The sequence below is a fragment of the Sycon ciliatum genome, chromosome 9, assembly GCF_964019385.1.
Source record: "Sycon ciliatum chromosome 9, ocSycCili1.1, whole genome shotgun sequence".
Classification (NCBI taxonomy): Eukaryota; Metazoa; Porifera; class Calcarea; order Leucosolenida; family Sycettidae; genus Sycon; species Sycon ciliatum.
This window is the reverse complement of record NC_088651.1, coordinates 28,904,265-28,919,362: the sequence shown is the minus strand read 5'-3', so window position 1 is coordinate 28,919,362 and position 15,098 is coordinate 28,904,265. Positions and strand designations below refer to the sequence as shown.

Sequence of the window (15,098 nt, the reverse complement as noted above, 5' to 3'; positions counted from 1 at the left end):
TGTATTTGTAATTTGGGCAGTAAGACGTCTCTGCGAAGCAGTTACATCATCTGGTTACGACGTCAACAAAAACACTGGTCGGAAGATCCACTTTTCTGAGGTACTGTATGTGGTGCTCCGTTTATTGAGGTGCGTTGAAATTTATTCTCTTTATCTTATTATTAAATATTTTGTGAAGTTGGTTGCTCCAACGAGGAGCAAACGCTTCTTGCCGAACTTGACACTTGACTGACTCACGACTGCCATCCGGAGCACGTCGCACCTTCCGCTCGGCAAACCTGAAAGAAAGCACCACTCCCTGCTCAATACACAGTGTTTGCAGGGAATTTACCCCTCATCAGTTGAGCTTGAGAAGACTGAGGAAGATTGTGCCTGAAAAGCACCACTTATATACTGCCCTCCAGGTCAAACCATCACCAGGGATACAAACTTACAGAGACGCTTTGTTTCCAGCGCGACAAACACCTCGTGAAGCCCCAGGTAGCAGCGTGAGTCAGAGTCGCTCATGGAGTTGTGCTAAACAGACGTTGAGAGCCAGTATAGCTATTCACAACACTGTCACCTCCAACAACATTAGGGTTAGGGTTAGGGTTAGGGTTAGGGTTAGGGTTAGGGTTACTGTCTATGTAAGTTTGTATCCCTGGTGATGGTTTGGCCTGGAAAGCAGTATAAAAGTGGTGCTTTTCAGGCACAATCTTCCTCAGCCTACTCAAGCTCAACTGATGAGGGGTGAATTCCCTGAAACACTGTGTATTGAGCAGGGAGTGGTGCTTTCTTTCAGGTTTGCCGAGCGGAAGGTGCGACGTGCTCCTCGTGTGCTCCGGATGGCAGTCGTGAGTCAGTCAAGTGTCAAGTTCGGCAAGAAGCGTGTGCTCCTCGTTGGAGCAACCAACTTCATGACTCTTACCGCCGAAGTCGCAACTTCTAAGTTCTTAGTATTTGTTTTCTATAATTTCCCCATATCAGTTCCTATCAGTTGCTGTAAACACCTTGAGTGGCGAGCGCTTGCTCGAGCTTTGAACCCGGGTTCTTAATCCACCATACCCAGTTCGCAAGGCTGGGCGGGGTTGTGAGCAGGCTTTCATTTAATCTTTTTTTTATATTTCTCATTTATTTCTTTTCATCGTATTACAAAAATTCTGTGCATTTTTTCTCCATCTGCGCATAAAATCTAGACTGACAACCTTCTTGTTGAAATCATGCACCTGCTTTCAGGCGTAAAAACCCTGTTGTAGAGGTCTTAGTTCTCATTTGTTAGACTTACCTGTCTTTATAAATGTAACTTACTCTCTCTCTCTCTCTGGTGTACATGCACACACATATGTACGTACAGAGTACTACCACCTAAGCTTTCCACTGGTTCTAGTGATTAATCATGTCTAAATGAGGGTTGTAAGCAAATTCCCCCTAATTAGAAAGGAATGGCATGAAAATCGTGGGTGAACTTACTGCTGATTTTCCACTGAGTATATCAAATGATATGACATTCGGGTCTTTCAGGTTATCCAGAGGCTCTTTGCCGACTTGCACACTGATAATTTGAGAATCCACGGAAGTGTCGTTACTTAGGTTCGTGTCTCGGAAAAGTGTTTGTGTTTTGTAGAGAATGTAGCGCGTTGATGCCACGTTGCATAAGGAATCATTGCCGAATGATGACAAGTTCGTTGCTGTTGAGAGTGTACTTCCAGCTATCACAACAGCAACTCCAGTCAAGTTGTCGTCTTTAAATTCATTCAATTCATAGAAACACAGGAAAAGAATTAATGAGTGATAACAACGGTTGTGATGTGGATCTCAATAGAACTGTTAGTGGTAGAGTGGTCAAACACAAAGGTTGAGCTTGAAAATTATAAATGTGGTGGAGGCGACGACGGCGGCAACGGGGTTCGCGCCTTTCAACAATGCCCAGATCATGGGTCGTGAGAGATCACTTCCAAGCCAAAAGACAATGAGGCGATTGAAATCAGGAACAGAAAGCTCGAAATCAATGAGGACGAAGGATGGTCTTTATCGGAATAGGACACTTCAGTGTGTGTGTGTGTGTGTGTGTGTGTGTGTGTGTGTGTGTGTGTGTGTGTGTGTGTAATTAGTGGCGGTCAATTCATCAGCCTTGCAAGCTTTCGAATGGTTTAATCCCAGCACTAGTTGCTATGTCTAACATAGCTGTTCGCTATCATTGCTTCTGTGTTGGGAAGGTCTGAGGTCTGAGGTAAAGTAGGGTGTGTGTGTGTGTGTGTGTGTGACTGAGAGTTTGTGTGTGTGCGTTTGTGTTTGAGTTGGTGCATGTGCGGTTGTTTCACTTCCACGTTCCACGTAACACGTTCACTCTTATGTTGCGCTCTGGCTTGCGTTCCCTTGCGTCCCCTTAACACTTCTCTCACGCTTCTCTCATGCTTCTCTCGCACTTTGTTTGATTATCACCATGTAACAAGTGTGCACCTCTTTTTGTCCTCCCCATTCATTTATTATAGTGTTCATGACGCCTCGCGCTCTACTCTCCTCACTTCTGTAGTGCCAATGTCTCAATGTTTCAATGTTCCGCTATCATAGTTTGCTACAGAGCCAGTTTCATTTCGTTATTATTTTACTTCCTGATGAAGCCCCAAGGGCGAAAATTTGGAGATTTCATTTGAATACAATTTGCAGCGTCAACGACCTTTGAGTAGTCGTGGTGACTGACCATAATAGTCACTAACACTGCATGATCAACTCCAGGCCCGTCATATCAGTCTCCTCACTCTCTTACATTCTCACTGCTGTCACTCTCACCATCTTCATCCACCTTCATCTCTAATTATTGGCTCTTCCCTGCTCCTCAGCTGCATTTAGTCTTCCTAATGGACCGCTGTGAATCTTGGACAATGTTCCCACTGATCCACTGTTATCGAAACGCCTAACTAGATGTCTCTTGCACTTGTATTCCATCTCTCCTAAAGACCCAAGAAGACCAGTTCATGCAGGACAAAGCCAACGCTGTTGACACCAGGAGACCCGACGCCAGATCCTCTTTCAGCGCAATTAGACAGCTGCGAGATCTGCGTGGGGCAAGAAGTCGCGTCGTATTCAGCTGGCCAATGAGAATGGAGAGATCGTAACTGGTCTACAGTGGAACTTGGACAAGTTTCGGGACTATTTCTGACCAGTATTCTACAAAACTGCCCTGCCCAAGGAACTAGTAACCGAACAAGTGGTGGCTGAACCCCCTTCACAATTAAGGAGGTCAAGGCAGCTATTCTCAGCCAAGGGACAAAGGGAGCCGCTGGGTGTGATGGGATACGTACAGCGATGCTGCGATCCGCCATGGACATCATCGGAACATGGTCAGCAAACCTCTTTAATGCTGTGCGGATCTTATGCCATTGCCCAAACGATTTGAGATGCAGAGTGCTGGTGCCAATTTACAAGCCTGGCTAGCAGTTGGGAATACCAAAGAGCTACCGACCCATCTCGCTATCATATGTGGTGAGGAAAGTGCTGACATGATTGTATTCTGAACCATCGAACGCGGACAGCAGCAGACAGCTACGTAAGGGAGTGTCAAGCAGGATTCAAACCAGGCCGCTCTACAGCAGACGGCGTGTTCTATTCAAGAATAACATGTGAACGCGCAATACTTGGTGATTGGTCATTACTAAAGTAACACCAGTTACATACACAGCAGCCATCTGCATTCTTCAACTTTATTGGTACCTCTCCGGCCACGATATGGGAGAAATCTAGAAGGTAAGGTGTTGATTAAGAGAATAGGCAAAAAGGTGAGAATTCTGTGTAGCGCAATTGTGAGTTTATGAAGGAATGTTGTGCGAATAGAACACCACTTCAATTGTTGGCCGCTCCGGTTCACGTTCCGAGCTTAACCAACGCGAAGCAGACTACTCGGACTACAGACTACTAACGACTACTTGGCACATCCGCAGTTCATCCCGGAACCGCTACGACGAACGTGGCCTCCCGCGTGGGTCTCCATATCTGGTGAACACCTCACTGAGGCAGCCGCTGACCAACGGTCCCTCGCTATCGTCTCTCGACATATACAGAGAGAGATCCGAGACATCATTTTGCCAAAGCTACTCGAGTTTCCTTCCTCAGAGGCAGGACTGCAACGAGACAGTGCCGCCCGAGATCGACAGCTTTCAGATCTCGCCAAATGCAGCGAAACCATTATCAAGCTTTGTCAGCTCGACCTCAGAGATGAGGATTTACGCTCGCGCATCCAGACGGCCGTGCTCGCGCAGCTTACCGAACAACAGGACGCAAGAACAGGTCTCGCGTTCACAGACTGCTTGCCCGCAGCACAGAGACGACTTGCGCAGCATCTGTGCACTTCTGATTTATTCACCTACGAGGACAGGCGCTTCATCGCCATATCTGGTGAAGTTCTCCACGCAAGTGCGCAAGCTGGTTATGCTCCCGACGGGAGACAACAGCCCACTCGCGGTGGGAGTTACAATCGACCCAACCGAGGAAGAGGGAGAGGCCACGTTACGTAGCGGTTCGGCCAGTCATAATTACCGACACAACGGAATGGGCAAGGATCGGCGCCTCGCCAATGATCCTGGACTGGTTGAGAAATGATTTCCCGATAAAATTCAAACAGTACCAGCCAGCGTTCCACCAAGGCAACACGCCAATGCCGAAAGAGAGCAGAGACTTCCTCACGGCTCACATACAAGAATTGCTCGTACAGCGAGTAATCGAGAACACACAAACGCCACCGCATTGCATCTCTCCAATAGCAACGGTGCCGAAGAAGAATGAAAAACTCCGAATGATTTTAAATCCCAAACGCCTGAACCAGTGCGTAGTGGCACCACGCTTCAAGTACGAGAACCTCGACAAGCTGCAGGATATCTTACAACCAGGAGACTGGCGCAGCTTCCTCGACCTTCAAAACGTCTTCTTCCACGCGCTGGTACACCCAGAGTCTCGGCCATATCTTGGGTTCCAGTGGAACGGAAGCTATTACCAGCACCGCGTCCTGCCATTCGGACTATCTGCCAGCTCGTGGGCATTCACAAAAACGAGGCGGGAAGTCATGAGACACATAAGATCGTCGATGGGTGCCCGAGTAACGTCCTACTTAGACGATGGGTTGCTCATCGTGGCTCCTCTCCAGGAGTGCGCCTCGCTAACAGAGCAAGTGACAGCGCTGTTTCCCCGACTCCAACTTCGGATCAACAAGGAGAAGTCTTCCCTCCATCCAGCCCAGAGCGTGGTCTATCTGGGGATGCGATTGGACACGTAATCACGCCATGTGCTGGTCCGAGTCCCATCAGACAAACTGCGCACGAATTGCAGGACAACGAGCCGCCTGCTGAGAGATTCTCAGGATAGACCAGTCCGTGCACGAGTCGTTGCACAAGTTGCAGGACGAATAACTGCAGTAACGAAGGCTGTTGCGCCAGCAAGACTCGTGCTACGGGCATTACACCGAGATTTGGCGAAGGCTTAAACAGAGCCGTACCCCTGTCGAGACAGTCCAGGACCGACTTGGAGCACTTCCTGGAGCGCATCCAGACTTGGCATGGAAGGTACCTGACAACACCTTCTCCAAGCGTAACGCTGACGACGGATGCCTCGGACTACGGATGGGGCATGACGTTGTCCAATGGCATGTCGGCGAGAGGTTTCTGGCCAAACCCACATGCCTTGCGCATCACCCAGAAAGAGCTAACGGCAGTATTGTTAGCACTGAAGACCATAGAACGAGCAGACCCAGCGCTAACCAAGGACAAGACGGTGATGGTCAGGTCCGACAGCGTAGCTACGGTCTGCCAGCTGAACAACCTTGAGGGGGGGGGGGCGCTCGGAAGTTCTGACGGCTGTAACTCGTCGGATCAACGTCGTAACGTTGTGTCTCAAAACAACCCTCTTGGCAAAGCACATCCCAGGAGCAGACAAGAGCGAAGCGGATCGCCTCAACTGGTCACTGAACCAAGCTATCTTCCGGACGATGGACAGAGAACTGGGACCACATGATGTGAATCGCTTTGCCAACTGTCAGATCACACAGTTACCTCGCTACAACTCTCGGTGGTTGGACGAGGAGACGGAAGCAGTAGATGCACACCAGCAAGACTGGACGAGAACCCACAGCTACGTCAATCCCCCGTTTCGCCTCCTGCCCAGGATCCTGGAGCTCATTCGGAAACCGGGTGTAACTGCAACAGTGATTACCCCCATCTGGCCAGCACAGCCCTGGTACCAGAAATTGGTAGGCATAGCGCTGGAACCACCGATGATAATCCTGAATCTTCCCGAATCTTTTCGAGCCCGGATCTAGCGTCGTTCCGCCAGCCAGAGCCTCTCCACCACAAGAAGTGGGCTATGGCCGCATGGAAGGTCAGAATTGCAGTTGACCTGATCACTTTCAGTGGTGATAACGACTGCCTGAGCTTAGACGTCGTAAGCAGCTTCCTCGGATTTGTAACCAGATCATCCTCTCGACCAGAACCAACACTTCGGCTAGTCCCGGCCGCCGTCGCGTTCCTGGCCGACATACGGGGTAACCCAATTCCAGATATCGCAGTGCTCCGTCGTGTGCGCACAGGTTTCGTGGCATCTCGTTCATCGAAGCCGCGCCAGGCAACACCGAGCGCTGACATCGAAAATATCCTGACATACATTCGTGACCTTGGCCTATCAGTGGAATTGTCTGAAAGAGCTACGCACAAAGGCTTTGACACTGCTTTGCCTGTCATCCCTGTGCCGGCCATCAGATGTAGCATCAGTCCCAATGCCAGCTCTCCATCTCGACACCAGCGATGCCGACGCGAAACCTAGCAAATATTATGCTTGCGCTAGACTCAGGTTAGGCGGCATCTCGTGGGTTGGGGCCGGCTTGGAAATAGTATTCTTCGGCTCCAAAGCTGACAACGGTATGTTCAGCAACCCAGTGGTGATCGAGCAGGCCACAGATCCAGAACTATGCCCCGTTGCCACATTGCAACAGTGCATCAACAAAGCTGGGGCCGCACGGGAAACGGTAGTCAACTAGCCAGTGTTCATCACACTGAGACAGCCATATAGAGTCTTCAATCGCGCAGCTGTTGTCACAGATGCTCAAAGACTCCAGCACGCAGCAAGGAGTCTCTGCTGGATCACTCCGCCCTACCGAAGCACGAAAGGCAATTGCAAGCTCCGCCGAGCCCAGCCTGGTCCATCGGCGCGGGCAGTGGAAAAACGCAGACGTATTCCAGTGAAATTATGCGGGAATCACAAGCCCAGCTACAGATGCCATCCTTTCAGGACACTCATATTTCCTTATATGGCTCATATGTTTTCCATGATTTCGAGCATTAACCGATTCTAACCTTACTCCAAACGTATGCAACCATTATTCTTTGTGTTCCATCCCTGCATCTCATTTTACTTACCATAGTAGCAGAGGGCTGCTGTGCAGGTAACTGGTGTTACTGTAGTAATGTACATTATAATTACCACACAGCAGCCTGATGGTTTCCCTGCCTGACAATTTTCACAATATTATTTTGCTGTTTTCGCGTTGGATCTCACGTCACTGCCTTCGCGGCCAGAAATTGAAGTGGTGTTCTATCCGCTCAACATTCCTTCTTAAACTCAGAATTGCGCTATACAGAATTCTCAGAATTCTCAACATTTTACCGATTCTCTTAATCTACACCTTACCTTCTAGATTTCTCACATATCGTGGCGGAAGAGGTACTAATACAGTTGAAGAAAGTATCGGGCTGCTGTGTGGTAACTATACATACTCAGCAGCGCTGCTGGAATGTAGTGGTGCATTCGACACCCTGGTTAGGAGTACAGCACTGGACAGGATGATGGTGGCGGGGGCGCAGACATCGACTGTATCAGCATTGATCTCAAACACAACAGCTAGAGTAAAAATTTCCAGCCAGCTTGGAGAGGCCTTACCCACAAACATTGGAGTCATGCAAGGTGATTCGCTATCGCCCACTATGTCCAATATGTATGCCGAAGGAGCCATGCGGAAGATCGATGCAGTTTGTAGCCTTGCAAGAACTCAAGATGTACCCTCACCTTCAACACAATACGCAGATGATACAACTATGCACGCATCACCGAGGAGTGCTGTGGAGATCATGGTAGCCACCTGTTAGCCGATCTTCAAAGAAAACAACCTCAACATTAACGTACAGAGAAACGGTATATTTAATTGCTTCCCGCCCTAATGCATCGTGGAAAAAGGTCAAGCTCCTTGGTTCCTTGCTGGACACTACGGAGGATGTAGCAGTCAGGATCAGTGAGGCATACTGAGCATTCGGCTCGATAGCATGGAAGCGGCATTGCCTGGACTCACCGCTTTGCATGTACTCGGTTCTCATTGTTCCAGTGCTAGTGTACAACTGCGGCCTGTGGACCCCCACGAAGCGACAGAAGGAACAGCTGGATGTATGGCAGAGAGGAAAGCTCCGTTCTTCGGACTCCACTACCAATATTGCGTATCCAACCAAATCCTGTATGAAAAATCAAAACAGAAACCAATCTGCGGGGTCGGCAAGAGAAGACGTCTCCTGTGGTTCGGCCATGTTGTTCGGGAAGGTCCGGACACAGCATCCTATGGCGCGCTAACCATGGCCGTCGACACGTCCCAGATCAAGCGTCCACGAGGACGACCATGGCTTCGGTGAATTGATGAGGGGAAATCTGACATCTCCCCGCTCGGACGTACGCTCGAGGATAGCCTCAACACAGCAAGGAACAAAAAGCCATGGCTGGACTTCGTTGACAAATGTACATCCGTGTAAAAATGGCATGTGCTTGTCATGTACTAGAACCTGTATATAATTATATTGTTGGTATGGTATTCTTCCTGTTGAGAAAGTAGCGACGACCCGGCCATTATGGAATCCAATACACCACACCACCACATTGCGCTCTTGGCCGATCCAAACTCTGCACTCACATACAGTCAGCCGCAGTATCTTTGTTTTTGTGGCACATGCAATAACTAACTTTTCTGGTGTTAGACTGACTGCTCTTCTTTGCACCCCCTTTTCACATGTGCTACATGTCCCTGTCCCAGCCATGAGCGTGTGTCGTTATCACATGACCTTGTTATCACTTTTGGCACTTAGGGTATGCCACATTTCTATGCAGAAGATGCGCACTTGCGCCAATCTAGCCCTATAAAGACAAGTGTATTCTTATTATTCTTTCATTCAACATCATATGCCTCCACTTATGAGCTCAGGAGGAGCGAAACAGCTGTCTGGAAGGTCATTGTCAATATCAATCTAGATACCGGAGTTGTTCTCGCTGTGGTGATGGTGATGTGAGTGCAGAGTTTGGATTGGCCAAGAGCGCAATGTGGTGGTATGGTGTATTGGTATTCTTCCTGCTGCAATCTATTTCATGATGAAAAAGTTGACATATGCGTGGAACTCATTATTTGGGAGCCATGCGACCTGTATTATTATTACTTTAAGCACTTGTACCGTCTTATTTGTGCTTGCACCCTCTTCATGCTCCTTATTCCTGTGGAAAACGCTGGTGTGTGCCTTGGCTGCGGTGGTATCACTTTATCATAACCAGGACTGGCACAGGTAGTAGAATCAGCACTATATCGTAGTAAAATGCTCTTGTTTGATTCAGGCCCACCTGTCTTGTCCGCTGCTGATATCGTTGTTGTAGATTTCGTCGCTATTTCGGTTTTCAGTGATCATGTCTGTGCATGTACTCAAGTAGCCGTTTTCTCTGTATTAAATTCAATCATCCTGCTGCTCTGGTGTTATGGCATGACTGCATGCGCTCTAATTCTACTGACACACCTTGCAAGAGTAATGTGAATGGTTGTGGTGATAATTTATGATGTACACACACATACCGTTGGCCGGTATAATCACATCTCCAACGTAGAAGGTTCCGTTGTCAGTTTCCGACCTAAATGCTTGTTCAGTATCAATCTCTTTGGGGCAGCTGATTGCAATTCCAATATTTGATTTCTGTACTTGGAATACTTCATCCGGATCAACAGTCAAGGATGTGACGATGCTTTCCATTGCCTTTGTAATCCTAAAACAATATGGAAAAACAGTGAATAGACTGGGATCGAGTAAAAAAATTACAAATTAAATTATTCAGTCCGTTCCCGAAGGGAACTCACGACGGCCGCTAACACCCGGTAATCCCTAGCGGCAGATACAGCGGCTAACTCGGATGAATAGTGAAGGGTAAATCTATAGTAAAGAAAAGGAACCCAAGGAACTACAAGTAACGCTATAATATCCACTAACACCACCAGGTACCCAACGATCAGCTCATGAAAAATTGCAATACAGCAACTTATAGAGAAAAAGCATAGATTGAGAACTCACGCTATACGTGTGGAAAAAATAAAATTCAGCTGAACAAGTCAACAACAGGGGGAAGGTGAAGAAATCCAAGTCCGGACCTGCAGCAACGGAAGTGACAACAAGGCGACTTCCCAGTGAAAAGGAGGAGTCAAGAGCTGCGACATCGAAGGTGACAAAAAAAAACGAGAAATTCCAACAGTCAGCAATCGGCGATCAAGAGTCATCTGTCGGTTAGTGATAGTTGTCGTGAGTTGTACATAGATGATGTTTTCCCAGTTTTGGCCCGTGGCAGATCTGTACTACATTTGTCTGTTTTGGAAGCGTTATATATTCGCAAGTTGTCCCCTGAACTGTGTGTCCAGAAGGAAAATGTTTTGTCGCTTCAGTTGTTTGGCGCGAATCCTCGTGAAAGTGTCAGGAATGCTTCTTCTCATTGATGTTTTCATTATGTTTGAGTCATTTCTTCACCTTCACCCTGTTGTTGACTTGTTCAGCTGAATTTTATTTTTTCCACACGTATAGCGTGAGTTCTCAATCTATGCTTTCGCTCTATAAGTTGCTGTTTTTGACATTTTTCTATTATTCCCTGTATTTACCCATGATGAGAAGGGAACGAAAACGTTCGGTTACGAAATTGGCTTACTTGACTGTGTGCATTGCGTCGGTGCTGTCACCTTTTCTTTCGAAATTGGATACGCCTCCAATTTTTCCCTTGTATTATTTATAATATTATATTTATTTATTTCACCTTCCCGTGGCAAGACAATATAGGCCAACATTGAGAGATGGGGCGATAGCCAGGCATGGGAGTAAGCAAAAACAATGGATCTTTTTACAAATTACTGGAGGGAATAACCCACACAAGGCGAGGCAAAGAGAGACAAATCTGAATGAAGAATTAGAAGTTATTAGAACACAAGCTTCATGTTGGCCTCGAAATCATTTCGCGTACAAGACGATATTGCGGATAGAGGCAGGGCCAGCCAGAGAGAATAGGCAGCGAAAAACGGAGATCTGGTATAAGCTGATGTTCGGGCTTAAGGCAAAGGGCAGGGAATACGTGTAGGGCGATTGGGAAGAAACCAGTTATATTTACGCGAGTGTGGCGGGGATTTGTCGAGACGAATAGAATGAACAACACTACACAGTTTTCGATCCGCTTGACTAGAGAAGGTAAAGGCGTTAAAAATATCATACAGGTCTTGTAACTCAGAGTAATGTACTGAAGGGGAAGCAAATTTTTGAGCTCCGCAGTTTTTCAGTCTCTGGCAGCCCGTCGGCGTGGCCAAGAGGACCACTAGCAATATTAGTTGGTTAGTATCGTGTAGTAGGGCTGACCCACCTCTGCCCGCCATGCTCCCAGCTACAAAGGCCGCCCTCAAGGGGCTCTCAGAGGTAGAGACGAAACTGTTGTGCTCCCTCCGGGTATCGAGTCGTCTGTGGTTGAGGTTATCAAGACCCTGCCGCGAACTAAGCGTCCGAGTCAGCCGATCGCGAGGATCGCCTCAACAAAAGAATCAATGACCTGTCGCGGCAAGTGTCAGGCCTGACTCAGGAAGTTGTCTCCCTCAAGGAAGCCGCCATTGCCAAGGCAAGTGTTCCCCCAAATTTTCAAGCTTCTCAGCAGAGCCAGCGTACGAAGCATAGATCTACGAAATCGTCAAGAAATCGTACCCGTACCCGCACAGGCCAGGCTGCCGCGTGCACTGCTAGTACGGGTGAGCCCCGTAGCGTTGATGACACTGGCAGTGACCCTGTCTGGCTGAGGCGTCCAGTGAGGAAGACAGTAATTCTGAGATCATTGGCATTGAGGGCCCCTACAGCAGGAGCGCTAAACATCGCTCCAAGCCAGTCCTGGAGGTCTTAGACGACGACAGCTGGCAACTGGTGTCAGGAGAGCCTCGTAGGTCCAGGAGGGCAGTTTTGTATATAGGCAATTTAAGCTCAAGCTGCACGGAGGAGGAACTGAAATGCTTCACCCCGTAGCGTGCAGTTGCAGCAGGGGATATGGCAACGGTGCACACTTGCAGCCTCGACACCACGGAGGCAGGAAGAGTGTCCTCCCACCTAACTGTGGACGCAAAGGACCTCACCCTAGACACAACTGAGAATTTCTGGCCAAGGCCCCTGTACGCGAGGCCATGGCGATTTAAGGAACGCACTGAGCAGCAATCCGAGTGATGCCCCCTAGCCTAACGCTCCTGCTCACAAATGCCTTCGGACTGCAACCCAAACTTGGTGAGTTCCAGTACACCCTAGACCAAGTCCAACCTGATATCGCCATCATCACAGAAACCAAGCTCACCCCAGAAAGTACTACGCAAGCAGAGCTGACGGTCTCTGGCTATTTCTCACCCTTGCGGCGTGACAGGACTCGCCATGGCGGTGGTGCAAGACTTCCCTCGCTATGCGGGAGCTGGAAACAATCGACGTGCTTGATCAGGAGCTCGTGTGGCTAAGCGTCAAGCTGTTCAACAGCGAGTCTGTGGTCATATGTGCAGCTTACCGCCCTGGAACGTGCTCAGACACGGACATCACCATCTTTGACGCCATATCTGCCGGCCTTGAGTCGACAACGTGCCAAAATTCGCCTGTGATTCTAGCTGGTGATTTAATGTGCACAAACAAGACTGGCTCCACAGCAGGCGAACGACACGTGCAGGCGAAAATGCAGAGGACATGTGCCACATGTATGGTCTTGAGCAGCTCGTCTATGAGCCAACCTGTGATCGCAACACCTTGGACCTCGTGATGTCAAATTTACCAGGCAGAATCGTCACGCCTCTGCATCCACCCCTTGGAAAATGCGATCATGCAGTGATAGTTGCAGATTTTGATGTGGCACCAACCCCAGACCGTCCGATCAAGCGCACAGTATGGCGGTACCATTGTAATGGATAGCCGAGTGGTAGGCGCGGTGAAATCAACAAGAATTACTTTTATTCTACTTTCAGGTACACACCTGAGATATAATGATTAGTGAAAGAAGAAGCGGCAAAATAAATAAGATTCAAGATCTCTCCGGTGCTCACCTAGAGGTTGACTACTTCTTCGAGTTATCTTTCGTTGCTATCTAATCTAATCTTCTCTTCATCAAAACAGAAATGCTTAGCCGCTTTTATGCAGCAGACGCCGTACGCTTACATACGGAGATACACTAAATATACATCAGGCAAAGCTCCGTATTAGTTCCGTACTGCTTCCGTATTGGTCGGGCAGGGATACTACACCCTCCCTTCCTACAGATAATCACGCCCTCGTGATTTTCAAAAAATTACTGAAGAGTTACGAAAACAGCGTCAACCGGAAGATGGCAAATTATATCGGAAATGATAACGTTTAGAGTAGACAGAATAAATGAACTGATAACAAATCATAAAGTAGAAGCACACCAGGTTCACACGATCTCACGGGGTCAAAAGGGGAAAGAACTGTTCTCCAAATAGGACCTGAAAAACCACAGCACTCTTGCTGCACAACGCTGGCACAACCCGCCAGGAACATCGCAGGTCAAAAACCGAACTGAATACACTATACCTATAAGGGGCGTTGTCACACACATTGTCCCACGTTAGCTGGGTAAGCCGTGGCTCACCATGATCAGACGCCTACCAAACTACACTGGATTCACACACTCGCATAAAGGAAGACTGAAGAGAACAGGGAGACTGAAGGAAGACAGGAAAGAAAATGCCATACCTGGAATCAGCGTTAGTAACCACGGCGGCGGCTGGAGCTATGGCGGAGGGCAAGCCAGGTTTTATCTTCATCTTGGCTGAGCCGGTCACTCAGAGCGGCTAGCTCGTGGTCGGACAAATGACCTCCCTCCTCGTCTTGAATCATGGTCTTCACATTGTCGATAGCATCGCTTTGCGCGACGTAAAGAGTGATGGTCTAGCCAGGAAGAGTGTTGACGAAAATCTGCATCCCACCACGGAGACGAAGTACCAAGTGAATAGTGGACTCCTGCTGAACGTTGTAGTCACTCAGGGTTCGGCCGTCTGCCAACTGCGTGCGGGCGAAAATCAAACGCTGCCTGTCTTGGGGAATACCCGCCTTGTCTTGGTCAGCAGCCTGCATGTCGTCGTCCTCATCAGCTTCGCCATCATCACCGGTAGTATACATGTAGGTAGCGGGTCGCTTGGAATCGCCATCGGAGTCTCCAGTGAGTGCCATGCGGAGGGAAGGGTGATCCACGCTAGCACCCTGACTGTGCTGCAAGCTAATAAGCAGGGCCAGGCCCAGGAAGGCAAGAAACATGATTCTCATCTTGATTCGTCGCACGAAGCTGCGGGTTGAGCCATGGGGGTCTGGGGTCGAATCACGTTGTTTTATTTTACAAAAACACACCGCTGCCACCAATGTAATGGGTAGCCGAGTGGTAGGCGCGGTGAAATCAACAAGAATTACTTTTATTCTACTTTCAGGTACACACCTGAGATATAATGATTAGTGAAAGAAGAAGCGGCAAAATAAATAAGATTCAAGATCTCTCCGGTGCTCACCTAGAGGTTGACTACTTCTTCGAGTTATCTTTCGTTGCTATCTAATCTAATCTTCTCTTCATCAAAACAGAAATGCTCAGCCGCTTTTATGCAGCAGACGCCGTACGCTTACATACGGAGATACACTAAATATACATCAGGCAAAGCTCCGTATTAGTTCCGTACTGCTTCCGTATTGGTCGGGCAGGGATACTACACCATTAAGCCGACTGGCACCGCCTACGCGCCTTCCTGCGAGACTCGGATTAGTCCTTCCTTGCTTCCGATGACGTTGATACCTCATGTGACAAACTCG

The 15,098-nt window shown here is 48.5% G+C and overlaps 1 protein-coding gene across 1 annotated transcript in view; it reads right to left on the bottom strand.

Annotated features, from left to right (window-relative positions):
• The window catches only part of LOC135824649 (cadherin EGF LAG seven-pass G-type receptor 1-like), a 182,108-nt gene that overhangs the window by 60,772 nt on the left and 106,238 nt on the right, over nt 1-15,098 (bottom strand). Inside the window, exons 15-16 of the mRNA XM_065337369.1 lie at nt 9,830-10,017; nt 1,450-1,721 (exon numbers count right to left, since the gene is read on the bottom strand). Of these exons, the coding sequence (XP_065193441.1) occupies nt 1,450-1,721; nt 9,830-10,017 (460 nt within the window). The remainder of the gene's footprint in view (nt 1-1,449; nt 1,722-9,829; nt 10,018-15,098) is intronic.